The following is a 27,855-nucleotide window of genomic DNA, read 5'->3' on the forward strand; positions in this document are numbered from 1 at the left end:
TTTTAATCCATTCCTCAAGGCAAAACTGCTCCAGATCCTTCAAATTAATGGTTTCCTCTGGTGAACAGCAATCTTCAAGTCTGACAACAGATTCTCAATTGGATTAAGGTCTGGGCTTTGACTAGGCCACGCCAAAACATTTGCATATTTTCCCTTAATCCACTTGAGTGTTGCTTTAGAAGAGTGTTCCCAAACTCCAGTCCTCAAGAGCCACCAACAGGTCATGTTTTCAGCATTTCCTTAGTATTGCACAGGTGATAATTGCATCACCTGCAAAGGCAATATTTCCATCACCTGTGCAATACTAAGGAAATACTGAAAACATGACCTGTTGGTGGCTCTTGAGGACCGGAGTTGGGGAACACTGCTCTAGGAGTATGCTATGGGTCATTGTCTTGTTGGAAGGTGAAAGTCTGTCCCAGACTCAAATCACTGACAGACCGAAACAGGTTGTGCTTAAGAATATCCCTGTATTTTGCACCATCCATCTTCCTCTTGACTGGGATTATTTTCGCTGCCCACCCTTTCATAAGGCCACCTCTATGGAGTATACGGCTTATTGTGGTCATATGGACAGATATTCTAGTCTCTGCTTGGGAACTCTGCAGCTCCTACAGGGTTACCTTTGGTCTTTGTGCTGCCTCTCTGTTTAATGCTCTCCTTGCCCTTTCTGAGAGTTTCCTTGGGCGGCCATCTCTTGACAGGTTTGGTGTGGTACCAATGTTCTTTCCATTTGATGGTGCTTCGGGGGATCATTAGGGATTGAGATTTTTTTTTTTATATATATATATAACACAACCCTCACTTGTACTTCTCAACAACTTTGTCCCCGACTTGTTTGGAGATTTCCCTGGTCTTCATGGTGTTGTTTGGTTAATGATGCCTCTTTAATGCCATGTGGCCTTTCAGAAAAGGTTTGTATATACTGACAGGCCATGTGACACGTAGATTGCACACAGGTGGTCTTCCTGTCACTAAGCATGTGACTTAAGAAGGTAAATACTTGAACCAGAAAGTGTTAAGAGCTTCATAGCAAAAAGGGGTGAATACATATGCACGGGTAATTTTCAGTTATTTGACCCCATAAATTCAATGTATGCCTTTATTTTTCTCACTTCACCAACAGCCTATTTAGCACTGATGAATCACACACAAATATGATTACAACTTGTTTAAATAATTTTGCTAAGTAACAAAATAAGTAAAACGCCAAAGGGGTGAATACTTTCACAAGTCACTGTACATCTCTGTAGACCAGTTGATAATAGTTAAAGAAAATAAAAAACTGAAAATTAAAAGCCTTTTTTTCAGGTGGATTCCTGGTGGAATCCTCCTGAAGATGTTGCTGTGTGCATATGCCCCAATATGAAAACACTGAATCCAGGATCTAGTACTGTGCATGCCTTAATCACGACTGCACCAATCATAAAAGTAATCAAATAATCAAATTGATAAAGACTAAGCACTCACTTCATCAAGCAGATTTCACCAGAAATGTGGCACAATAATGTGCTGCTTGAGATGTCTCAAAATTTTGGATTTTGGATGTTTTTATGCCAGCCCTGGCTAGCGCCAACAACTTTTTGAAAATTGGATGGGGTATGACCAAGAAATTCACCATAACGTACAACAGAAATGTACAGCAGTCACTGGCTGGCATACATATCTGGAAGAGGCACATGATCGTTCAAAGAGGCGAATGCTTCTTAATGAATTAGACTTAATGAATTACTCAGTGCTCCCCTTCATTAAGGCTGGCATGCAAAATATCAGTCAATGAATTGGGCCAAAAGTTTTGGTTAAACCTTGACTGAACACTCTGGGCAAAACTGACATACCGTGGCTGATTTATTAAATCTTAGATTGTGCAAACAGACTACACAGTCTTAAAATGCTTCAGATTTATCAAAGTGGCTCATGCTGGATGATAAATATGCCACACCTTTAGATAGTCAAATAATAAATGGTATCAACCTAGATTACACATATAAATTACACCAAGTTGTGATTTTGATCACCACTGTTTCCGATGACCCACACCCCCTTGTAGGAGTATGTGAAAAACATGTCTATCGTGTTAGCCAGTTGAAAAAAAGATTGCACTCAGTGGGAAAAACAAAATAATCTTGTAGTTATGATACCTTATAATGATGAACAAAAAATAAAATAAATGATGTTACAAAGCAAGCTTTCAAGACTTTTTATAGGTTTCTTCCTTTAGGCACGGTTTAATAAAGTTTCTGAAGAAACACAAATACCGTATTTTCCGGCGTATAAGACGACTGGGCGTATAAGACGACCCCCAACTTTACCAGTTAAAAAATAAAATCTTCTTAAAAGTCGGGGGTCTTCTTATACACCGTATGTCGTCTTATAGGGCCGGTGAATATGTGCCTTCTAGGGGGGGGGGGGGGGGGGGAGTGATCCTGATGACGACGAGGGGGCGTCTCACAGGAAAGTGAGTATCCCCCATTACCTTATAGCGCTGCAGCGTGGGGTCTCTGTGCTGGGAGCGGCGGCTGCTGTGCTGTGGTGCGGCGGCTCCTCTTCTGCAGTGTGGGGCCTCTGTGCTGTGGGGCGGCGGCGTATCTTTATGCAGTCGGGGCTCCTCCGGCATCTCATTAAAGCCTGGAGGCCCTGCCGGCAACTCCATCGGTACAATGCGGTGGCCTCCGGGAAAATGGCCGCTGCTCAGATTCAGATCTCGTCCCGAGATCTCGGGAGACGAGATCTGAATCTGAGCAGCGGCCATTTTCCCGGAGGCAGCTCAATAGGTGCGATGCGGTGGCCTCCGGGAAAATGGCCGCTGGGGGCTGCGCATGCTCAGATTCAGATCTCGTCCCGAAATCTCGGGACACGAGATCTAAATCTAAGAAGCGGCCATTTTCCCGGAGGCCACCGCATTACAACGATGGAGTTGCCGGCGGGGCTTCCAGGCTTTGAGATGCCGGAGGAGCCCCGACTGCATGAAGATACGCCGCCGCCACCGCCCCACAGCACCAGAGGCCCCACACTGCAGAAGAGGAGCCGCCGCACCACAGTACAGCAGCCGCCGCTCCCAGCACAGAGACCCCACGCTGCAGCGCTACGATAAGGTAATGGGGGATACTCACTTTCCTGTGAGACGCCCCCTCGTCGTCATCAGGACCACTCCCCCCCCCACCCACCCACCATATACACCCGGCGTACAAGGCGAATCCCGGCGTACAAGACGACCCCCGACTTTTAAGAAGATTTTCAGGGGTTAAAAAGTCGTCTTATACGCCGGAAAATACGGTATATGCACAAAAAAACAACAGAGGCATGGAATAATAAATGGATATTTAAATAAACAAACTGAGCTCATAGAATAATTCCTTAATTGGATTAGATTAGTAATGTGAAGGTTTTGTATTCCCCATATCCAAGTAAGGCTACGTTCACATTTGCGGTCCTCGCCGCAACGTCGGGCGCCGCATGCGTCATGCGCCCCTATATTTAACATGGGGGCGCATGGACATGCGGCGCACTTGCGTTTTGCGCCGCATGCGTCGCTGCGGCGCCCGCGTCCGGGCGCAGAGGACGCAGCAAGTTGCATTTTTGCTGCGTCCAAATTCAATGAAAAAAACGACGCATGCGGCGCAAAACGCAGCGTTGTGCATGCGTTTTGCTGCGTTTTTATTTGCGTTGTGCGTTGCGGCGCCGACGCTGCGGCGCACAACGCAAATGTGAACGTAGCCTAAGATCAGAGGCCTGATGTCCTCATTGTCTCTGGTGCAGATTCCTCAGATTCTGCATTACCGTACAGTACAGACCAAAAGTTTGGACGCCCCTTCTCATTTAAAGATTTTTCTGTATTTTCATGACCATGAAAATTGTACATTCACACTGAAGGCATCAAAACTATGCATTAACACATGTGGAATTATATACTTAACAAAAAAGTGTGAAACAACTGAAAATATGTCTTATATTATATCAAGAGAATGCCAAGAGTGTGCAAAGCAGTCATCATAGCAAAAGCTGACTACTTTGAAGAACCTAGAATATAAGACATATTTTCAGTTGTTTCACACTTTTTTGTCAAGTATATAATTCCACATGTGTTAATTGATAGTTTTTGATGCCTTCAGTGTGAATGTACAATTTTCATAGTTATGAAAATACAGAAAAATCTTTAAATAAGAAGGTGTGTCCAAACTTTTGGTCTGTACTGTATATACTCGAGTATAGGCCGACCCGAGTATAAGCCGACCCTCTAATTTTGCCACAAAAAACTGGGAAAACTTAATGACTCGAGTATAAGCCTAGGGTGGGAAATGCAGCAGCTACTGGTAAATTTCAAAAATAAAAATAGATACCAACAAAAGTAAAAATTAATTCAGACATCGGTAGGTTACGCGGTTTTGAATATCCATATTGAATCAGGAGCCCCATATAATGCTCCATACAGTTCATGATGGGCCCCATAAGATGCTCCATATACAAATATGCCCCATATAATGTCCCATGCAGTTCATTATGGCCCCATAGATGCTCCATATACAAATATGCCCCATATAATGCTCCATACGGTTCAGTATGGCCCCATAGACGCTCCATGTAACAATGTGCCACATATAATGCTGCTGCTGCAATAAAAAAAAAAAAAAAATGACATACTCACCTCTCGTCGCTGCTCCTCAGAGTGCCGTCTCTCCGCACTGACTGTTCAGGCAGAGAGCGGCAGGCGCACACTACTACGTCATCGCGCTCTCTGACCTGAACAGTCACTGCAGTGGACACGGAAGACGGAGCGGCGCCGACGCTGGAACGAGGGACAGGTGAATATTTAATACTCACCTGCTCCCAGTGTGGTCCCTGGCAGCTTCTCCCGGACAGATGGTCTCCGGCGCCCGCAGCTTCTTCCTGTAATGAGCGGTCACTGGTACCGCTCATTACAGTAATGAATATGCGGCTCCACCCCTATGGGAGTGGAGTCCATATTCATTACTTTAATGAGCGGTACCATGTGACCGCTGAACAGAGAAAGAATGTGCCGGCGCCGGAGACCATGGGACATGCAGGGAGTGCGTCAGGAGCAGGTGAGTATGTGACAGTCGTCGCTCCCCCTCATTTTTTATTTGTGTGTATCCTGGACCACAGAAATGTTGACCATGGGTAATTTTTTTTATCTGTAATTGTGTGGCGATGAGACCTCATCCTTGCTCTGTTTCTGGCACAGAATTAAGTAAACCACATTGGAAGAGGAAAATGTGAATGTCCCGAGAAACTTAATATTCTTGCTGTGTGTTTCTGTATCCTTGTCTTTGGTCTCTACATGAGTGCAGATTTTGCAACTGTTCACATTGCAAGGATAAGTTCCTCTCAGTGTATCCGAGGGCACTGAACTTCGGATCATGATGTTACTCAAATTTGGAGCTTGCCTGTAGCACAACAAAGGAATGTTTTAAATATTTTGTTTGGGCCGGTCATCCTTGTGTAGGATGTGGTGCAGTTTAGCAGTTTTTCTCAGTACCTCAAGCTGTGGTTTGTAGGCCACCACTAGAGGTACACAATTATTTTCCTCTTTTTCTCCGTATTGAAGTAATTGACTTCTAGGGATCCTTCTGGCTCTAATAATCTGACTATCAATGGAGGTGAGGTGGAGCCTTGATTTAAAAAAAAAAAAAAAAAAAAAAAGATTTTTAAGTGTTCATCCCTGTTCGTTGGGCTGGAACAGATACGATTATATCTAAGGGACTGGCTGTAGACAAGGAACTTTTTCATGCGTTTCGGGTGGAAACTGTCCCATCTGAAGTATGTAGGATGGTCAAGTGGTTTCCGATACACTGATGACTGGATTAAACCATTTTTAATTTTTATGGTGGTATCCAGAAAGCTGATTTCCGTTTTTGAGTGGCCCAATGTTAAATTTATGGTGGGATGAAATTTATTGAATTCATCACGGAATTCACCTGCCAAATGTTCTTGAAGCTAATGGAATCCCTTCCAAGTCTAACACTCCTAACACTCACCAGAATTATCTTCATACAACTTTATTTTTTGGCGAGGAGCTATATCTACAACACACCAGAACGGCCATGGGCAACATTTTCATGGCTAAACTGGAAAATTACTTTTAATCACCCTGCTCCATCAAACCCTTGGTCTATTTCCATTACATCAATGACATCCTAATAATCTAGACTGAATCTGAACAAAACTCCATAACAAATTAAATACATTTCATCCCACCATAAATTTAACATTGGCACATTCAAAAACAGAAATAAACTTTCTGGATACCACCATAAAAATTCAAAATGGTTCAATCCAGACATCGGTGTACTGGAAAACAATTGATCGTCCTACATACCTCAGATGCGACAGCTTCCACCCGAAACATTAAAAAGTCCATCGTCTACAGCCATGCCTTAGATAAAATTGTACCTGTTTCAGTCCGATGGATAGTGATGAACACCTAACTAATGTTAAAAAGACATTTTTAAACCAAGGCTACCACCCACCACCTCCATTGATGATCAGACCATTAGAGCCACAAGGATCCCAAGAAGTCACTTCAATACGGAGAAAAAGAGGAAAATAGATAATGTACCTCTTGTGGTGACCTACAACCCACAGCTTGAGGTGCTGAGAAAAACTGCAGAAAAAACTTCAACACATCCCACATAAGGATAAGGATGACCGTATTAAGACCCACCCTTGTTGTGCTACAGGCAACCTCCAAATTTAAGAAACATCAAGACCTGAAGTTCAGTGCCCTCAGATACACAAAGAGGAACTTATCCTTGCAATGTGATGAGCTTTAAAACCTACACTCATGTAGAGACCAAAGACAGGACACAGATTCCCAACACACAGCAGGACTAGAAGATTCCCGGGACATTCACATGTTCCTCTTCCAATGTGGTGTACTTAATTCTGTGCACTATATGTCCTATTGGGGGTGTCTGTTCAGAGAACAGCGACCAGAATGATGACCGGTCTGCAAACCATGTCCTATGAGGAAAGGTTACAGGATTTGGGAATGCTTAGCTTGCAAAAAAAGAAGACTGAGAGGAGACAATAGCTGTCTACAAATATCTCAAGGGTTGTCACATTGTAGAAGGATCATCTTTATTCTCATTTGCACAAGGAAAGACTAGACGTAATGGGATGAAACTGAATGGGAGGAGACAGATTAGATATTAGAAAAAACTTTTTGTCAGTACGGGTGATCAATGAGTGAAAGAGGCTGCCACGAGAGGTGGCGAGTTCCTCTTAAATGGAAGTCTTCAAACAGAAGCTGGATAGACATCTGTCTGGGATGATTTATTGAATCCTGCTTTGAGCAGGGGGTTGGACCAGATGACCCAGGAGGTCCCTTCCAACTCTACCATTCTATGATTCTATGTGGGAGAAACAGGACAGAAACGGAGAGCAAGAATGAGGTCTCATCGCCACACGATTACACATAAAAAAAAGTCCATTTACCGGTGACCAAACATTTCTGTGGTTCAGGACACAACAAACAATATGAAAGTTGTCATATTAAAAAGCAACTTTAAAACACAAAAGAATCGAAAGGTTTGGGAATACAAACTTATTAGTCTTTTATTCTTTCCACACAGGACTAAAGCTGTCAGGAGAATTTATGACTTACTAGAGAATCTGAGGAATCTGCTCCAGAGACAGTGAGGACACCAGGCCTCTGATCTTACTTGGATATTGGGAATATAAAACTTTTACATCTCATCTAATCCAATTAAGGATTTATTCTATGAGCTCAGTTTGCTTATTTAAATATCCATGTATTATGCCATGCCTGTTTTTGTGCATATATTGTGTTTCTTCAGAAACATGTGTAAACATGCATAAATGTGGTGCAAGGTATGAAATTATGCCAGATTTCTGATGTGAGGAGCTCAGTAAATTTGCTTAGGAAAGGGCTTGAGGGAGCAGATCAAGGCTTTAAAGAACAAAGAGAATCCCTCAGGACTACATTAGGATAACACATCATCTCAGTTATGCCCAGAGTGTTGAAATGCACATTATGGTCTCCAGTCTAAGTCAATGGCAGCTAAACGTTTTATTTATGTAAGATTTTACTGTTAATATTGGGAAAATGATGAACAGTGTAACTTAAGGCATCTAAGCATAATCAGAGCGACAAAACTGTATATCCACTGTGCTAAGTGAAACATTTTTCTCTTCCCACGGCAGCATGAAGAATGAACAGATAAGACTCTACAATGGCTTCCCGGACAGCTGCAACAGCTGTGCCTGATCCTCAAAGTCTCTGATCACACCCCACACCCCTTGTCAACCAATAAAATCTACTGAGGCAAAAAAGACCGGCATCTGTTATTGTATGGAATATGCTCACCAAATTACTCCCGAAACAAGTGAGATAGATGACGAGTATCCCTGTATATCGTAGCAGTTTTACCATTAAAGGGAACCTGTCACCACGTTTTTGGAAGATGGGATAAAAATAGCGTTAAATAGGGGCAGAGGTGGGCGTTACATTAGTGTGTGTGTTCTGCGTTTATTACCCACCTAAGTTGCCGAAATAACTTTGCAAAGTCTCCGTTTTCGCCTGTCAATCAGGCTGGTCAGGTCACATGGGCGTGGTGTCTTCCCCCAGATTTGGCGTAGTTTTCCGTTGGTGGCGTAGTGGTGTGCGCATGCCCAAAGTCCGGAATCCTCTTCCAGGGGATTTAAAATAGCGCGGTGTTCGTTATTGCATTGGTGATCGGTGGGCGCGGCCATCTTCCTTTGGCCGCGCGTGCGCAGAAGCGGCGCTCTGCTGGCCGCGGCTTCAGGAAAATGGCCGCGGGATGCCGCGCGTGCGCAGATGGATATCGCGGCGGCCATTTTCCTGAAGCCGCGGCCAGCAGAGCGCCGCTTCTGCGCACGCGCGGCCAAAGGAAGATGGCCGCGCCCACCGATCACCAATGCAATAACGAACACCGCGCTATTTTAAATCCCCTGGAAGAGGATTCCGGACTTTGGGCATGCGCACACCACTACGCCACCAACGGAAAACTACGCCAAATCTGGGGGAAGACAACGCCCATGCGACCTGACCAGCCTGATTGACAGGCGAAAACGGAGACTTTGCAAAGTTATTTCGGCAACTTAGGTGGGTAATAAACGCATAACACACACACTAATGTAACGCCCACCTCTGCCCCTATTTAACGCTATTTTTATCCCATCTTCCAAAAACGTGGTGACAGGTTCCCTTTAAAGGCGTTAAGAAAATCTTACTTATTTTCCCTATGATGTTCATATCGATTTTAACTTATGGTGCTGGTTTGTCTTTGTGACTAGGTGCCATAGTATTTGGATCTATAAGACATTGAACACATTTGCATTAACGTATAAAATGACAACAACAAAAATGACGATATAGCCAGATAAACATTTAAATTAGAAGCATCTCTTTATTTACACCGGTTCTAAGTCACAATTAATCTCTCTATATATATTTATATATCAAACAAATATACCTGGGGTCTGGAAATGAAACGTAAACTTAAAGGGGTTGACCACTACTAGGACAACCCCTTCTTAAACCAAATGTTTGGCCCAGATAAAATAATGCCTATACTCACCTCCCATGCTGGCGCCGTTCCCGCAGTGTCGGCACTTGCTCTCCCCAGAGCTGTGGAGCCGTGTTGTGACATGTGACGCCGGCGCCCAATCAGCACTAGCATCACTGTTTGCCTTCGTACGAACTGAACATGAAGAGGAAGCCGGGGATCAGCTGCAGCCCGGACTTCCTCTTCAGTTTGTCAAGTGCTGACACTGCGGGATCGTCGCCAGCACGGGAGGTGAGTGTAGGCGTTCTTGTTGCATCAAGGCGGAACATTTAGTTTAAGAAGGGGTTGTCCTAGTAGTGGACAGCTTCTTTAAGGACGAATTGGTGAAATGGAAATGTGCGGACCCTTGGCAGATAGACAGAATGTTTATAAAACATTAATATAAGTCATCCTAAGGGCGTCACACACACACACAGCTCAATAGAAAACTGCAAGGTTCACCAATTATTACACAGTAACTGACAGCCAATGTTTGCCATTGTAGGAACGTAAAACAACATCAATATCAATTGCCATTGTGCAGTACCTGGGATGATCTCAGGTTTGTTGCCAATTACTAAGAATTTGTAAAACTGATTAGATTGACGGATGGGAACATTGTTTCTGGGCGTATAATGACATAATACTTTACGGGAGGTTAAGCTCTGTTCACATCTGTTTTGGAAGCTTTGTTCACATCCGTGTTAGAGGCTTTGTTGGGAGCCGGCGTAAATTTCACCAAACACACCAGAAAAAAAACAGGATAGCAAAATGATGCTCTCCCATGATGAAAATTCACCTTATATTCAATAGGACGCCTTGAGTGCCTGGCTCTACTGTTAATTTTCATTATTCTGCTAGTACAACAAAAGCAAGACAATGGAATAAACAGACGCAGAGGTGAACCCAGCCTTACTAAGTATGTGGACATAAATTAGGGGAACTAAAAATGAAATTGAAGGGTTTCAAGATTTTCAACACACTGGAGATTAAAAATGTGTAATAAAGGATTCCTTTAAACAGTCATAGTTATATGTCTCCACGGCTATTTTTCAACACTAGGACTTTCAATAGTAGGAGAAAATTACTGGAGGAAGAGGACTGGAATTAGAGTAACTGACTTCAGATATAACTATCAAGCAATCCTTAGGTGACAGTATAAAAAACAAAAAAAATAACCCTGTGTGATAAATAGCGGACCTCAGGAATACATTACAGTGTACAATCAGTTCACGTAATGACTGGTTATAAATAACTTATAGCAGGAAAACGTAGAGATCCCCAGCTCTACACTTTGCACTGCAATATACCAAGTGATAAAAACCCACTCTGTGTTAAAATCAAGATCTTTTAGCAAGTCATAGAATGTGTCACATAAGCTTTTTGATAAAAAGAAAAAAAAAAGTAGTTAAAAATGATAGTCACAAAACAATTATGTTAATAAAAAAATCTGAGCGTCAATATCACCGGTCCCGAATGTTTACACAGTAGGATATTTCTTGCATCTTTGCAAAGCGTCACCATAAATGAAAGGCAAAGAAATGTGGTGGTCGTGGGGAAATAGATGGAAATTTAAGGGAAACCACTGCAATTTCATTAAAGACCTGACAAGCAGAACTTCCAAATAAGTTAAAAAATGTTGCAGTAATCAGAGTCATGGTCGCCCTATATTACTTACGTTTTTGCTGTATAGAGAGTGAAATATGATGTAACAACCAGCGCTGTCAGCTAGATATTTAATCGGAGTATAAATAAGGTTATGGAGGCAATGACTGGAAGGTTTTGCTGTTTATCTAAATTATTGCTGAGTTCCCACAGTATGCTTCTTGATAGACTAGTGGGAATGGGAAGACAAGTCGCCAGAAAGGGGGGGGGGAAGTGTCCTTGATGGCTAGTGTCAAAATGTTTAAAAATGAAAAAAGTAAATTGATGACATTTATCATTATGTAAGAACAGAAGTAGTAAGAGGAAGATTTAACCTTTAGTCCAAAAGAAATAAAACCAAACCAAATGGTAAATTAATTGATGATGTCCCTGAATGTATTGCACAGACTTAATATATCCTGGAGAGTGGCATCAATGATTACCGCTGGGCACATGGTCTCCGGGCTGTAATAAACCCAGAATTGCTGAACGCACAAAGTTGCAGGATTCCTGAAGTATCTGTCCATACAGTAAGTTCCCAGCTTTGGTTAGTCCTCCAGAAATTCTTTGTCCACATCCATATATGCCTCGTCTATGTAGCTTACTATGGCACATGGCAATGTCCTGTCTGGAGTTAACAATACAGATACAGTCTCTTTCCAGTAGCTGAAGTTGATACAGGAACTCTGAAAGATAAAATAGAAATTAGATATCCATATATAATCGTCTAAGGGGCACTTCAGTCTGTTTGTCTGTCTGTCACTGCAAATCCCAAGTCGCTGATTGGTCGCGATCAACTACACCCCTGCAGTCAGTGCCCCCTCCATACTCCCCTCCCAGTCAGCGCCCGCCGCCCACATAGCGTTTTAGCAGTCCGTTAAACCGACTGCGTCACACCGCGGCATAACGCAGTCTGTTAACGATGCTAATAACATTGTGTGACAAACTTTTTACTATTGATGCTGCCTATGCAGCATCAATAATAAAAAGATATGTTAAAAATAATAATAAAAAAAAATGCTGCTATTCTCAACTTCCGCTGTCCACCGAAGCGCGCGAGCGGCGAGGCTGCCGCCAGCTTCCGTTCCCAGAGATGCATTGCGAAATTACCCAGATGACCAAGTCGACCAACCAGAAGCGGTTGGTCGCAGTTATTGTGGCTAAAGGTTGTGCAACCAAGTATTAGGCTGAGGGTGCCAATACTTTTGTCTGGCCCATTTTTGGAGTTGTGTGTGAAATGATCAATGTTTTGCTTTTTGCTTCATTCTCTTTTGTGTTTTTTCATTTAAGACAAATTAAATGAAGATAATACCAAAGACTTTGTGATTGCAATCATTTTCAGGAAGAAACTGAGTATATGACAGAATTGCAGGGGTGTCAATACTTTTGGCCACAACTGTACTACGTGGCTGTGCTATATACTACATACTACGTGGCTGTGCTATATACTACGTGGGTGTACTATATCCTGCACCCCGTACCCCCGACATCCAGCGACCAATCAGCGACAGACGCAGTCCAGCAGCAAATTGACGCGGGATTTAAACCACGCTTTGCTGATTGGTCGCGGCCAGCCAGGCGCGACCAATCAGCGATATTGGCGCGGTATTTAAACACCGCTTCGGTCATTGGTCGTGCCCAGCTGGCAGCGACAGGAGCAGTCCGGCCGCGAATTGGCGCCAGATTTGAACCACGCTCCGCTGATCGGCCAGCCGGGCGCGACCAATCAGCGATTTTGGCGCGGAATTTAACCCCCACTCACAGTGCAACATACATACATACATACATATTCTAGAATACCCGATGAGTTAGAAACGGGCCACCATCTAGTATCACATAAAATAGCAGATGCATCATATATGTCCCTTAGAATAAAGAAGAGGCGGTGCTCACATTTTCTAAACAAGTGCTATCTTTATCCTTGTCGAGGTAATGCTGCTGCCAAAATCGCAGGAGACAGTGAAAGTTGTTGAGGATGAACCCTGGGTATTTCTCCATACACTCCATGTCTCGGATCGTCTGCAGGTAGCACGGTAATCGGCCTTTTCTCCGGGCCAGCATTAAAATAACTAGGCTTGTATTCAGACAGCTGACATTCTCCTGCTCAAAGGAAATAAATCAAGTATATTAAAATAACGTCTTTTAAAAGCACAGTTATCTACACTATATGGATAAAAAGGACTGGGACATGCATCTTAATCAATGAATTCAGGATTTTTATTCACAGCCATTGCTCGAGGTGTATAAAATCCAGCCCGTCGCCATGCAGTCTGCCATTACAAATGTTTGGGAAAGAACGGCTCGTTCCAAAGAGCTCCCCGAATTGTAGTGTGCTCCTGTAATAGGATAAGACTTCAACAAGCCAGTTCGCAAAATTTTTTCTTTCCAAAATATTCCACCATCAACTGTGAGAGTATTACTGAAAAGTGGAAGCGCTTCGAGACCACAGCAACTCAGGCACAAACTGGAGACCCTGTAAAGTTACAGAGTATGGTCACCAAGTGCTGAAATACAGTGCATAAAAGTCAACAGCGCTCTGCCGTCTCACTAGCTGCAGAGTCCAAAACTTATCTGGCCTTTTCAGACTGAAAAGTGTCACCGTAAGCTTCATGGATGTGTTTCCAAGACCGATCTGCATGCAAGCCTTACATCAAGCACAATGCATGGGATAGAGTGGTGGAAAGCATGCTGGAACTGGAATTGAGTGGAAACTGACTGCATGGAGTGACGAATGACACTTCTCCATATGGAAGCGTGATGGACAAGTCTGGATTTAACGAATGCCAGGAGATCATTACTTGCCTAGTTGCATTTTGCTACCTGTTACGTTTGGAGGAGCAGGGATTGTCCTATGCCTCTGGATTCAGAATTGGATAGCATAAAAGCACCTGTAGGTGTCCCAGTACAATTTGTCCAAAATCTGTGGATCTATCGAAACAGTCTAGGCCACTGTAGACTTACCTGTGTCAATGTCTGCACATGTATTATGTTAATAAGCCGGAAAAGGAAAGACATGCGAATAGACCCCTGTGTCATATAGGAAAGCAGCCGACATTCAGACAGAACTTCAGCAACTGTGTAAGGAAAGAGAGACATTTCGAAAATACGTGTTTATTGTTCTAATATGAATACACTAACATTCAAATTGAAAAACCAAGAAGGAAAAGTTGTTTAATTATGGAAATCATAGGTACAATAGATATGCTAATAATATGATATGCAAATAATTTTCAAAACACGTCGATTTATACAGTATAGAGTATGCTAAATGCTGTTAGGCAAGCAAATCATCAAGATTTGCTGCTGGCATCTCCCTTTGCAACTGCTGAACAATGACCACAGACACTGCAGGCTATGGTAGCACGTTTAGGCCATGCAAGCTCCTCATAGTAGCACGAGCAACATGTGGCCTGCCATTGTCATTGTTTAAAAACCACTCCTGGGCACTTTGGAGAAATATATGTACCACTGGTTGCATCACCAAGTCAATGTAATGCAAGGCTGTTAGTGTACCTGGAATGAAGATTAGAGGGGTCCATTTAGCTAACGTACATTACACCACCCCACCACATAATCCCAGGATAGGACCAGTTGGATGTTCCTTTGTGAATGCCTCTTCATGGTGTTACACACCTGGTCTTGTCAAATTTGAAGAATAGCATGTAGAGATTCTTTCTGTACTGCAAGTGAAAGTGGATGTCACAAACCAAGCCTAAGGCATCAAAGAGTGTTTACACAAACCATCAGAAAGCGTGTGCACAATATTGGGCTACAAGCCACATCAAATGCCATCATAGTGCAGAGCAGGACGGCAATGGAGGTCTACACTCTTCAGCGAGGAGTCCTGCTTTTCAACATTACACCAGGCTGTATGTTGCTTATGCTACTGTGAGCAGCCTCCATAGCCTAAACATGCTACCATGGCCTGCAGTGTCTACACTTGTCTCTCATCGAGCCCAGCTGGGACATGACTGGTTAACAATTGTAAAAGGATATGCCAGAAGCAACTCTTTAAGGTTTGCGTGTTCAATAGCATTCAGTGTGGCAGAACATTCTTCAGCCAATCATTAATAACCTCATTGATTGTATAGCAAGAATTGTAAGTGCATGTATTTCTGATAGTATAATAAGTCGAGAGGTTTTGAAAATTTTATTTCCATTTTTCCATAATTTGCAATTCAACAACATATCTATTGATCCTGTGATTTTCAAAATTCTTCAATTTTGCCCCTTCTTGGTATATACAGGTGCTTCTCACACAATTAGAATATCAACTAAAAGTTAATTTATTTCAGTTCTTCAATACAAAAAGTGAAACTCATATTAGATAGTCATTACAAACAGAGTAATCTATTTCAAGTGTTTATTTCTGTTTATGTTGATGATTAGGCCCCAAGAACACCATCCCAACCGTGAAGCATGGTGGGGGAAACATTATACTTTGGGGGTGCTTTTCTGCAAAGGGGACAGGATGGCTGCACCGTATTGAAGGCAGGATGGATGGGTTCATGTATCGCAAGATTTTGGCCACCAACCTCCTTCACTCAGTAAAAGAATTGAAGATGGGTCGTAGCTGGGTCTTCCAGTACAAAATAAACAACACACAGAGCAACTAAGGAGCAGCTCCGTAAGAAGCATTTTAAAGTCTTGGAGTGGCCTAACCAGTCTCCAGACTTGTATCCAACAGAAAATCTTTGGAGGTAGCCGAAACTCAATGGTGAACAGCGACAGCCCTGAAACCAGAAAGATCTGGATCTGTATGAAGGAGTGGGCCAAAATCCCTGCAGCAGTGTGTGCAAACTTGGTCAAGAACTACAGGCAATGTCTGACCTTTGTACTTGTAAACAAAGGTTTCTGTATCAAATGTTAAAGGGGTTTTGCCATGAACAAAAGTGAAAACCTTACAAATGTGCCCCTGCTGTTTACTGTGTAATGGCTGTGTCTGACCATACAGGGACATGGTCTGATCATACCACATCTAGGGGAGGAAGGAAGAGAGGATACAGAACACACCTGACTCTTTTTGTGAAGTAAAAGATTGTGTAAAAAAGGCAGGGAAAGGTTTTGCCTCCAAAAAAAAACAAAAAACAAAACTGTGATCCCCTGCTGTAATGTCAGTATATCACTTTGCTTCCCTCCGCCTAGGAGCTGTGGTATGATCACACCATGTTCCTGTAGGGTCAGACACAGCCATTACTCAGTACACAGCAGGGGCACATTTATAAGATCATCTGAACAAGGGACATTTTTTTTTTTTTTTAAACACGTCCAAATGTGGAAATTATTATTCCAAGATCTATTAATTAAAATATATAAAAATATTTTTCCCAAAATTTTTGGTGGTATATTTATGTTGCCCATATATAGTCTTCAATATAGAAATTTCAACACCAGGAAGTAGAGAAATCGTACTTACAATATATACACACATATAATATATATAGTTGAAACCAGAAGTTTACATACACTACATACAATCTGACATAAAATAAGAATAAACCTTTCCCATTTTAGGTAGACAGAGAGAGGGAGAGAGTGAGAGAAAGAGAGGGAGAAAGAGAGAGAGAGAGAGAAAGTTTTAAGGCATTTTTACCTACTGCAAAGTCAAAAGTTTACATACATTTCATTAGTATTTCAATTTTAGTTTCATCAGACCACATGACAAGTCTCCAAAAATTACGGTCTTTGTTCCGGTGTGCATTTGCAAACATTAATCTGGCTTTATGTTTCTTTTGGAGTAATGGCTTCTTCCTGGCAGAGTGGTCTTTCAGCCCATGTTGATCCAGTGCTCGTTTCATTGCGAATATTGACACAATCTTACCAGCTTCCGACATCGTTTTCACAAGGGCTGTTTGGATCCCAGAAACTCACTCAGCTTTTATGCACACTCAGGTCACAGATGAGGATGTTACCTTTAGTAGCCATTCATACCCATTTGTGTCAACTTCTGTGCATGTTATCAGGCCAAAATCACCAGGGTATGTGAACTTTTGATCAGGGTCATTTGGATGTTTTGAGCTGTCATTATGATTTTAAAAGAGAAAACAAAGTAGTTTGACAATAAATGGCTTCACCCAACCACTAACCATGAGTGGAGAAAGTTTTGGTGTTATCATTCATATTCTCTGAAAAAAGGCCAAGAAAGCAAAAATTCTGCCAGGGTATGTAAACTTTTGAGCACAACTGTATGTATCTTTTTATATAGTGTATGTAAACCTCTGGTTTAAACTGTACATTACATACATACACACACCCTGTATGTACTCGTGTATAAGCCGACCAGAGTATAAACCGAGGCACCTAATTCTGCCACAAAAAAACTGGGAAAATATAAGTATAAGTTGAGCATGCATTGTCCCCTCATCCCCATCCTTGTCTGCATGGCCTCATCTCCATCCTTGTCTGCATGGCTCTTCATCCTCATCCTTGTCTGCATGGCTCCTCAACCCCATCCTTGTCTGCATGGCTCCTCATCCCCATCCTTGTCTGCATGGCTCTTCATCCCCATCCTTGTCTGCATGGCTCTTCATCCCCATCCTTGTCTGCATGGCTCCTCATCCCCATCCTTGTCTGCATGGCTCTTCATCCCCATCCTTGTCTGCATGGCTCCTCAACCCCATCCTTGTCTGCATGGCTCCTCATCCCCATCCTTGTCTGCATGGCTCTTCGTCCCCACCCTTGTCTGCATGGCCTCATCCCCATCCTTGTCTGCATGGCTCCTCATCCCCATCCTTGTCTGCATGGCTCCTCATCCCCATCCTTGTCTGCATGGCTCTTCATCCCCATCCTTGTCTGCATGGCTCTTCATCCCCATCCTTGTCTGCATGGCTCCTCATCCCCATCCTTGTCTGCATGGCTCCTCATCCCCATCCTTGTCTGCATGGCTCCTCAACCCCATCCTTGTCTGCATGGCCACCATGAGAAAAGCATTAAAAAAAAACAACCCAAAAAACATTCTACTTAGCTTCCCTGCGCGCCCTCACAGCATCTTGTTCCGGTGCCAGCAGCTCAAGCGGCCGAGTGATCACGTGTCCCTGCTCAGTAAGGGAATGAATATTCACCTCTCCACACCTATCGGAGTGGAGAGAGGTGAATATTCATAACTTAAGTAGTGCTCACCTGTGATCGCCCAGCTGCTGCGGCTGTAACCTCGCACTATAAGAGAATTGAATATTCATTGCCAGTGCAGTGAATATTTGTCTTTAGCAGCGGGCACAGGCTTTAGCCGCAGCAGAAGGCTCCTGCCTCCTGTGACCCAGTGTTCCCCCTCCCCCTCCTTCTGGGACAATGACTCGTGTATAAGCCCAGGAGGGCTTTTCAGCACAAAAAAAGTGCTGGAAAACTCGGCTTATATGCGAGTATATACGGTGTACAAATATATATATATATATATATATACACATATACATATACATATATACACACACATATACATACATACATACACACACACAAACATACTTGTACATATTAGACGCACACAGATATACATGCACATATTAATATCAAGAATACCTAGGTGGAGAGGGGACAGATACTGGTCCTTACCTTTGATATCATCAGACTGGCTTTCAAACCGGTCCAGAGATAGCGCAATGCATCTCACTAGCATATTTGAGTCTACTAAAGAGCTGTTAATTTGGTTAAGGAAAACCTGGAACTGAAGAAGAAAAAGAAGTAGCTGTGTGGAGGAAAATAGGTAAAGATGGACAGCACTATTCTGTCAAAGACCTTGCGCATACCTGTTAGGCTGCAGTTTTTCATTATGGAGCAATATACACTTTATATACAACCATACAGTGTGTCTGTGCAATAACATATAATGGAGCAGAAATATTTATAGTAGAGATTCTCTGAGATGCCACATCCAATATTATGTTGTGATTTTTAAGAAAAAAGCATTTGAAAAAATACAGAGTGGACATATGAATCTGTATTAGAGCTCTATATAACCTGGTAAGGAGCCATAGTACGGTCATTTGAATGAGGTCCAGCATTATGGTTAACAAGATTAATTTATGACAGCTGTCATTATTCAGATTCAGAAAAGTGCCCAACCAAGGAATGAAGCGGAAAAACATGAAATGGTAATTTTCCAAACCTTCTCATCAGTATTAATATATTTGTTAAATCTCTTGAACGCATCTATGTTAAACTTCATCAGCTCCCCGAGGAGGTCAAAGTAACTCTGAAGGACGTCTCGAGATTTACATTCACTATCCACGATGCAGTACAAGATGTGCTAAAAAAGAAAAGACAAACTACTACATTACACTGGAAAGTAATGACGTCCGTACTCTTTACCATTCCATTAGTTTCAGGAATGAGCTCAGTGGTGTTTTAGGATCTGGGTCTTGATGATGCTCACCTCCAACAGGCCTCTCTTTAAAAGAAACATCTGGTCAGCATACGACGTCACACCGCGAAGGAAGCTTTCAACTGCTCGGGCTTGCCAAAATCTATGTGTAGTAATGAGATCGCAAATTAATGCACTAGTGGACATAGGCTTAATATGAAATGTATTGGACTTTACTGGTAAAATATTGCTTACAGCAGTCTTGAGCAAAAAATGAAAATAACAGAACAAAAATAAAACGAAACACAAAACCAGTACATGGTAGTTTTCCCTGAGGCAATTCTTACAGAGCTCCAGTTCCAATAGTTTATGTAAAGATAACCAGTCACCAGGTTTTTGCTACCTCATCTGAGAGCAGCATAATGTAGGAAGAAAGACCCCGAACCCAATGTATCACTTAGTTTACTGAGCGCAGCAGTTGTGACATAATCAAGACTTTTTAGAAGTAGCAGAGCTCAGAAAGCTAACTCCACCCACACTACAGCTGTTTTTGTACATTGTCTATTGACAGTGAGCAGCTTATCACAGAAGGGAGTGGTCGGACAAGTGCCAGTGTGGCAGCTAATCCTAGCAAGGATAAGGTCCTAGTGATAAAACCAATAGATTTCTAGGGAAGAGTGGGGAAAAGGGTGTTTGTTTTTAATTACACAGACAGAAAAGTCACTGTCAGAGGGCAGCCCTACAGTGCATGAATATGGGGGAAGTCAGGAGGAATAGATGTCGGGTGAGAAAGAAAACCAAAAGTATGCAGTCCCATAAACCAGAGTAGTCAAAATTCTTTTGTGAAAAAAGTATTCTCAACATACGCAGACCCAATAACTAGAGAAAGGTAAAGTTATGCCCAGAAGACGGTGAAAATTATTATTACTTTTCATTTATTTATTGGGGGTGAGATAATAAAAATGATAAATTTTGATTTCACATCATCAATATTCCTAAAGTACCTGAATGAAGACTCTGCCGGCTCCTTCTTCATGACCTGCAGCAATCTGGTTAATAAACCTTTTTTTCCGTCACACACCAAGCTCCTGATAAAAGAAAAATGCTGATCACACTGCAGATTCTCTTCTACCCTTGCATATCCTCACATTGAGAAATCTGAAGATCTAATGTTATGAGAGGAGAACGTGATCTTGTATGTCAGAGTAGCAACTGTGTCATGTAAAATATCCAGCATGGCTTGCTGACTAGGGCATATGCCAAACAGCTTGCTTTACTTTTTCATTGGCCATATATTTTTTTTTAATTTGTATCTGTTTGTGATTACACAACAACCAGGATCACAACTCTTACCTATCTGTATTCATCACAGCCTCCACCTCTGGGATATTTGCTTTTAAGGATATGGCACTCAGTTCATTTAATTCTTGGCTGTTCAGAAGCAAATATTTGTTCCTACAATTGGTAACACACAAGATTGGAAATTATTTTATACAATCATAATATAAACAAGATTGTATGGATTAAACTCTAAGAGAATGCAACTAATAATAGACACACTAGCACCAGAAAGTTAGATGGATAACTAAAACAAATTATGCATAAGATTATATTCCAATATTCTTTGTGAAACTACCATATAAAATACATACCATGAGATACAGCCTTCCCAAAACCCTGTCTGATGCCAAATGCACACTTAGCAGGATGCAGCAGGCCTCCACTGATAAAGGCTAGGGGCGGCACAGGTGCAAACTACTTGATAAAAACAGCCACCCCCACACCAACCAAACATTGCAGGGGTTGGCTGCCTAGTAGAATAAATGCACATTGATATAACTCACATAGGACGCCAGTCACACTGATAAGTGTGGTACACAGTGTCTGGTATGCAACCTATTAATGACGACCCTTGTATTAACAGGCGGGCTGCCCAGCACTATAATATGCAGCACACAGTGACAGGCGCCCCAGAAAAACCTAACCAACAAAAAGAGGCCTGGCCACATCCTGCAAAAAAAAACCTACCATATAAAACAGTTACATTAAGGTTATGTGCACACGTCAGGTTTTTCTGTAGAATTTTCCTGAACAAAACCGGACTTTTTCTGCAGGAAATCAGCAAGCGTTTTTTTTGCGTTTTTACCGCGTTTTTTTCTGGAGCTTCCCAATGCAATTAAATAGCGGTAAAAACACGAAAAATCCGCAAAATGAATGAACATGCTGCGTTTTTTACCGCGATGCGTTATTTTTTGCGGAAGAAACGCAACATATGCACAAAAATTGCGGAATGCATTATAAATGACGGGATGCATATGTATGCATTTTTAAAGCGTTTTTGTCGTGTTTTATAGCGAAAAAACGCGAAAAAAAAAGCAAAAAATCCTGAACGTGTGCACACAGCCTAAAGAGGCTGTCCAATATAAAGTAAAATGTTTTTCCCATGCAGTGATACACATAGAATAAGGGCGACAAATTTACCTTCCAGCGCCCTTATGGCTCTAGTGCTGGCCTCTTAAGAGGTCTGCGTTGGCTCCAGAAGAGATGCCTGCTCTGTTTGGAAGTCAGAGGACCGCTGCAGCCTGTGATTGTGTGAAAATACCTTATGAATCTTCTAGTCACCTGACTGCTGCAGCCAGTCAAAGGCTGTAGTGGAACTCTTGACTTCCACATTTAGCAAGCATTGCTTCCAGAGCAGCTTGCACTGGATCCATGGGGGCTTTGGAAGGTGAGTATGTCACCAATTTTTAATTTTAGGCGCATCCGTGCCTAAAAAAAAGTTCTCTGTCTATATTGGACAAAGTCATTAAGTGGCATATGGGATAACTCCATGTAACTTACTCAAGTATTTCTATCACCAAAGCTCCATCAATGAGCCCCTACTACTCTTGGTCCTAGCAGTCCCAAAGCTCCATCAATGAGCCCCTACTACTCTTGGTCCTAGCAGTCCCAAAGCTCCATCAATGAGCCCCTACTACTCTTGGTCCCAGAGGTCCCAAAGCTCCATCAATGAGCACCTACTACTCTTGGTCCCAGAGGTCCCAAAGTTCCATCAATGAGCACCAACTACTCTTGGCCCCAACAGTCCCAAAGCTCCATCAAATATTCTTTAACTACATAAATAGTAAGAAACTAAAAAATGAAAGTGTTGGCCCCTTAAAAATAGTCTGGGTGAAATGGTGGATGAGGATGAGGAAAAAGCCAATATGCTAAATGACTTTTTTTCATCAGTATTTACACAAGAAAATTCCATGGCAGACAATATGATCAGTGATAACAAAAATTCCCCATTAAGTGTCACCTGCTTAACCCAGCAGGAAGTACGGCGGCGTCTAAAAATCACTAAAATTGACAAATCTCCGGGCCCGGATGGGATACACCCCCGAGTACTGCAGGAACTAAGTACAGTCATTGATAAGCCATTATTTTTAATCTTTAAAGACTCCATAATAACAGGGTCTGTACCACAGGACTGGCGTATAGCAATTGTGGTGCCAATATTCGAAAAGGGGACAAAAACTGAACTCGGAAATTATAGGCCAGTAAGCTTAACCTCTACTGTGGGTAAAATCCTGGAGGGCATTCTAAGGGATGCTATACTGGAGTATCTGAAGAGGAATAACCTCATGACCCAGTATCAGCACGGGTTTACTAGGGACCGTTCATGTCAGACTAATTTGATCAGCTTCTATGAAGAGGTAAGTTCCAGACTGGACCAAGGGAACCCAGTAGATGTAGTGTATATGGACTTTTCAAAAGCTTTTGATACGGTGCCACAAAAAAAGGTTGATACATAAAATGAGAATAATGGGGATAGGGGAAAATATGTGTAAGTGGGCTGAGAGCTGGCTCAGGGATAGGAAACAAAGAGTGGTTATTAATGGAGCACACTCGGACTGGGTCGGGCTAGCAGTGGGGGTACCACAGGGGTCAGTATTGGGCCCTCTTCTTTTTAACATATTTATTAATGACCTTGTAGGGGGCATTCAGAGTAGAATTTCAATATTTGCAGATGACACTAAACTCTGCAGGGTAATCAATACAGGGGAGGACAATTTTATATTTCAGGATGATTTATGTAAACTAGAAGCTTGGGCTGATAAATGGCAAATGAGCTTTAATGGGGATAAATGTAAGGTCATGCACTTGGGTAGAAGTAATAAGATGTATAACTATGTGCTTAATTCTAAAACTCTGGGCAAAAGCGTCAATGAACAAGACCTGGGTGTATGGGTGGATGACAAACTCATTCAGTGGCCAGTGTCAGGCAGCTGCTACAAAGGCAAATAAAATAATGGGATGTATTAAAAGAGGCATAGATGCTCATGAGGAGAACATAATTTTACCTCTATACAAGTCACTAGTGCGACCACACTTAAAATACTGTGCACAGTTCTGGTTTCCGGTGTATAAGAAAGACATTGCTGAACTAGAGAGGGTGCAGAGAAGAGCGACCAAGGTTATTAGAGGACTGGGGGGTCTGCAATACCAAGATAGGTTATTACACTTGGGGCTATTTAGTTTGGAAAAACGAAGACTAAGGGGTGATCTTATTTTAATGTATAAATATATGAGGGGACAGTACAAAGACCTTTCTGATGATCTTTTTAATCACAGACCTGAGGCAGGGACAAGGGGGCATCCTCTACGTCTGGAGGAAAGAAGGTTTAAGCATAATAACAGACGCGGATTCTTTACTGTAAGAGCAGTGAGACTATGGAACTCTCTGCCGTATGATGTTGTAATGAGTGATTAATTACTTAAATTTAAGAGGGGACTGGATGCCTTTCTTGAAAAGTATAATGTTACAGGGTATATACTCTAGATTCCTTGATAGGGCGTTGATCCAGGGAACTAGTCTGATTGCCGTATGTGGAGTTGGGAAGGAATTTTTTTCCCCAATGTGGAGCTTACTCTTTGCCACATGGTTTTTTTTTTTGCCTTCCTCTGGATCAACATGTTAGGGCATGTTAGGTTAGGCTATGGGTTGAACTAGATGGACTTAAAGTCTTCCTTCAACCTTAACCCCTTAAGCCCCGAGGGTGGTTTGCACGTTAATGACCGGGCCAATTTTTACAATTCTGACCACTGTCCCTTTATGAGGTTATAACTCTGGAACGCTTCAACGGATCTTGGCGATTCTGACATTGTTTTCTCGTGACATATTGTACTTCATGTTAGTGGTAAAATTTCTTCGATATAACTTGCGTTTATTTGTGAAAAAAACGAATATTTGGCGAAAATTTTGAAAATTTCGCAATTTTCCAACTTTGAATTTTTATGCCCTTAAATCACAGACATATGTCACACAAAATACTTAATAAATAACATTTCCCACATGTCTACTTTACATCAGCACAATTTTGGAACCAAAATTTTTTTTTGTGACGGAGTTATAAGGGTTAAAAGTTGACCAGCAATTTCTCATTTTTACAACACCATTTTTTTTTAGGGACCACATCTCATTTGAAGTCATTTTGACGGGTCTATATGATAGAAAATACCCAAGTGTGACACCATTCTAAAAACTGCACCCCTCAAGGTACTCAAAACCACTTTCAAGAAGTTTATTAACCCTTCAGGTGTTTCACAGGAATTTTTGGAATGTTTAAATAAAAATGAACATTTAACTTTTTTTCACACAAAATTTATTTCAGCTCCAATTTGTTTTATTTTACCAAGGGTAACAGGAGAAAATAGACCCCAAAAGTTGTTGTACAATTTGTCCTGAGTACGCTGATACCCCATATGTGGGAGTAAACCACAGTTTGGGCGCATGGCAGAGCTTGGAAGCAAAGGAGCGCCATTTGACTTTTCAATGCAAAATTGACTGGAATTGAGATGGGACGCCATGTTGCATTTGGAGAGCCCCTGATGTGCCTAAACATTGAAACCCCCCACAAGTGACACCATTTTGGAAAGTAGACCCCCTAAGGAACTTATCTAGATGTGTGGTGAGCACTTTGACCCAACAAGTGCTTTACAGAAGTTTATAATGCAGAGCCGTAAAAATAAAAAATCATATTTTTTCACAAAAATTATCTTTTCACCCCCAATTTTTTATTTTCCCAAGGGTGAGAGAAGAAATTGGACCCCAAAAATTGTTGTGCAATTTGTCCTGAGTACGCTGATACCCCATATGTGGGTGTAAACCATTGTTTGGGCGCAGGGCAGAGCTCGGAAGGGAAGGAGCGCCATTTGACTTTTCAATGCAAAATTGACTGGAATTGAGATGGAACGCCATGTTGCATTTAGAGAGCCCTTGATGTGCCTAAACATTGAAACCCCTAACAAGTGACACCATTTTGGAAAGTAGACCCCCTAAGGAACTTATCTAGATGTGTGGTGAGCACTTTGACCCAACAAGTGCTTTACAGAAGTTTATAATGCAGAGCCGTAAAAATAAAAAATCATATTTTTTCACAAAAATGATCTTTTCACCCCCAATTTTTTATTTTCCCAAGGGTAAGAGAAGAAATTGGACCCCAAAAATTGTTGTGCAATTTGTCCTGAGTACACTGATACCCCATATGTGGGTGTAAACCATTGTTTGGGCGCAGGGCAGAGCTCAGAAGGGAAGGAGCGCCATTTGACTTTTCAATGCAAAATTGACTGGAATTGAGATGGGACGCCATGTTGCGTTTGGAGAGCCCCTAATGTGCCTAAACATTGAAACCCCCCACGAGTGACACCATTTTGGAAAGTAGACCCCTTAAGGAACTTATCTAGATGTGTGTTGAGCACTTTGACCCAACAAGTGCTTCACAGAAGTTTATAATGCAGAGCCGTAAAAATAAAAAATCATATTTTTTCACAAAAATGATCTTTTCACCCCCATTTTTTTATTTCCCCAAGGGTAAGAGAAGAAATTAGACCACAAAAGTTGTTGTGCAATTTGTCCTGAGTACGATGATACCCCATATGTGGGTGTAAACCATTGTTTGGGCGCAGGGCAGAGCTCGGAAGGGAAGGAGCGCTATTTTACTTTTCAATGCAAAATTGACTGGAATTAAGATGGGATGCCATGTTGCGTTTGGAGAGCCCCTGATGTGCCTAAACATTAAACCCCCCCACAAGTGACACCATTTTGGAAAGTAGACCCCCTAAGGAACTTATCTAGATGTGTTTTTAGAGCTTTGAACCCCCAAGTGTTTCACTACAGTTTATAACGCAGAGCCGTGAAAATAAAAATTATTTTTCTTTTTCACAAAAATGATTTTTTAGCCCCCAGTTTTGTATTTTCACAAGGGTATCAGGATAAATTGGACCCTAAAAGTTGTTGTCCAATTTGTCCTGAGTACGCTGATACCCCCTATGTGGGGGGGAACCACTGTTTGGGCGCATGACAGAGCTCGGAAGGGAAGGAGCGCCATTTGGAATGCAGACTTAAATGGATTGGTCTGCAGGCGTCACGTTGCATTTGCAGAGCCCCTGATGTACCCAAATAGTACAAACCCCCCACAAGTGACCCCATATTGGAAACTAGACCTCCCAAGGAACTTATCTAGATGTGTTGTGAGAACTTTGAACCCCCAAGTGTTTCACTACAGTTTACAACGCAGAGCCGTGAAAATAAAACATTTTTTTTCCCACAAAAATGATTTTTAGCCCCCCAAATTTTTATTTTCCCAAGGATAACAAGAGAACTTGGACCCCAGAAGTTGTTGTTCAATTTGTCCCTAGTACGCTGATACCCCATATGTTGGGGTAAACCCCTTTTTGGACGCACGGGAGAGCTCGGAAGGGAAGGAGCACTGTTTTACTTTTTCAACGCAGAATTGGCTGGAATTGAGATTGGACGCCATGTCCCGTTTGGAGAGCCCCTGATGTGCCTGAACAGTGGAAACTCCCCAATTCTACCTGAAACCCTACCCCTAACCGTTTACTGAACATTTTCTGACAGTCATAAGTGCCACGTATATAAGTGCCACGTATATAAGTGCCACGTATATAAGTGCCACGTATATAAGTGCCACGTATATAAGTGCCACGTATATAAGTGCCACGTATATAAGTGCCACGTATATAAGTGCCACGTATATAAGTGCCACGTATATAAGTGCCACGTATTTCAGTGCCACAATATTTCAGTGCCACAATATTTCAGTGCCACAATATTTCAGTGCCACGTATTTCAGTGCCATGTATTTCAGTGCCACGTATTTCAGTGCCACGTATTTCAGTGCCACGTATTTCAGTGCCACGTATTTCAGTGCCACGTATTTCAGGCACTGAAAAATACGTGGCACGTAAATACTTCAGTGCCACGATATTTCAGTGCCACGATATTTCAGTGCCACGATATTTCAGTGCCACGTATTTCAGTGCCACGTATTTCAGTGCCACGTATTTCAGTGCCACGTATTT

At 42.1% G+C, this 27,855-nt stretch overlaps 2 protein-coding genes across 4 annotated transcripts in view; one reads left to right on the top strand and one right to left on the bottom strand.

Moving 5' to 3' along the window:
* MYH7B (myosin heavy chain 7B) overlaps window positions 1–8,313 on the top strand; it is a 75,972-nt gene extending 67,659 nt beyond the window's left edge. For all 3 annotated transcript variants that reach the window (XM_077251868.1, XM_077251869.1, XM_077251870.1), the window contains one exon: window positions 8,185–8,313. Coding sequence is in view for 1 of the 3 variants with exons in the window: in XM_077251869.1 (XP_077107984.1) it covers window positions 8,185–8,196 (12 nt within the window). In the remaining 2 variants the exon portion in view is untranslated. The remainder of the gene's footprint in view (window positions 1–8,184) is intronic.
* Window positions 8,314–9,386: 1,073 nt separating this feature from the next.
* Window positions 9,387–27,855, bottom strand: part of TRPC4AP (transient receptor potential cation channel subfamily C member 4 associated protein) — a 63,315-nt gene continuing 44,846 nt past the window's right edge. Inside the window, exons 12-19 of the mRNA XM_077251871.1 lie at window positions 20,842–20,943; window positions 20,493–20,576; window positions 19,561–19,651; window positions 19,294–19,434; window positions 18,741–18,852; window positions 14,154–14,266; window positions 13,086–13,292; window positions 9,387–11,878 (exon numbers count right to left, since the gene is read on the bottom strand). Coding sequence (XP_077107986.1) covers window positions 11,741–11,878; window positions 13,086–13,292; window positions 14,154–14,266; window positions 18,741–18,852; window positions 19,294–19,434; window positions 19,561–19,651; window positions 20,493–20,576; window positions 20,842–20,943 — 988 coding nt within the window. The 3' untranslated portion in view covers window positions 9,387–11,740. The remainder of the gene's footprint in view (window positions 11,879–13,085; window positions 13,293–14,153; window positions 14,267–18,740; window positions 18,853–19,293; window positions 19,435–19,560; window positions 19,652–20,492; window positions 20,577–20,841; window positions 20,944–27,855) is intronic.

Source organism: Ranitomeya variabilis, chromosome 4 (genome assembly GCF_051348905.1).
Source record: "Ranitomeya variabilis isolate aRanVar5 chromosome 4, aRanVar5.hap1, whole genome shotgun sequence".
In the NCBI taxonomy this organism is placed as follows: domain Eukaryota; kingdom Metazoa; phylum Chordata; class Amphibia; order Anura; family Dendrobatidae; genus Ranitomeya; species Ranitomeya variabilis.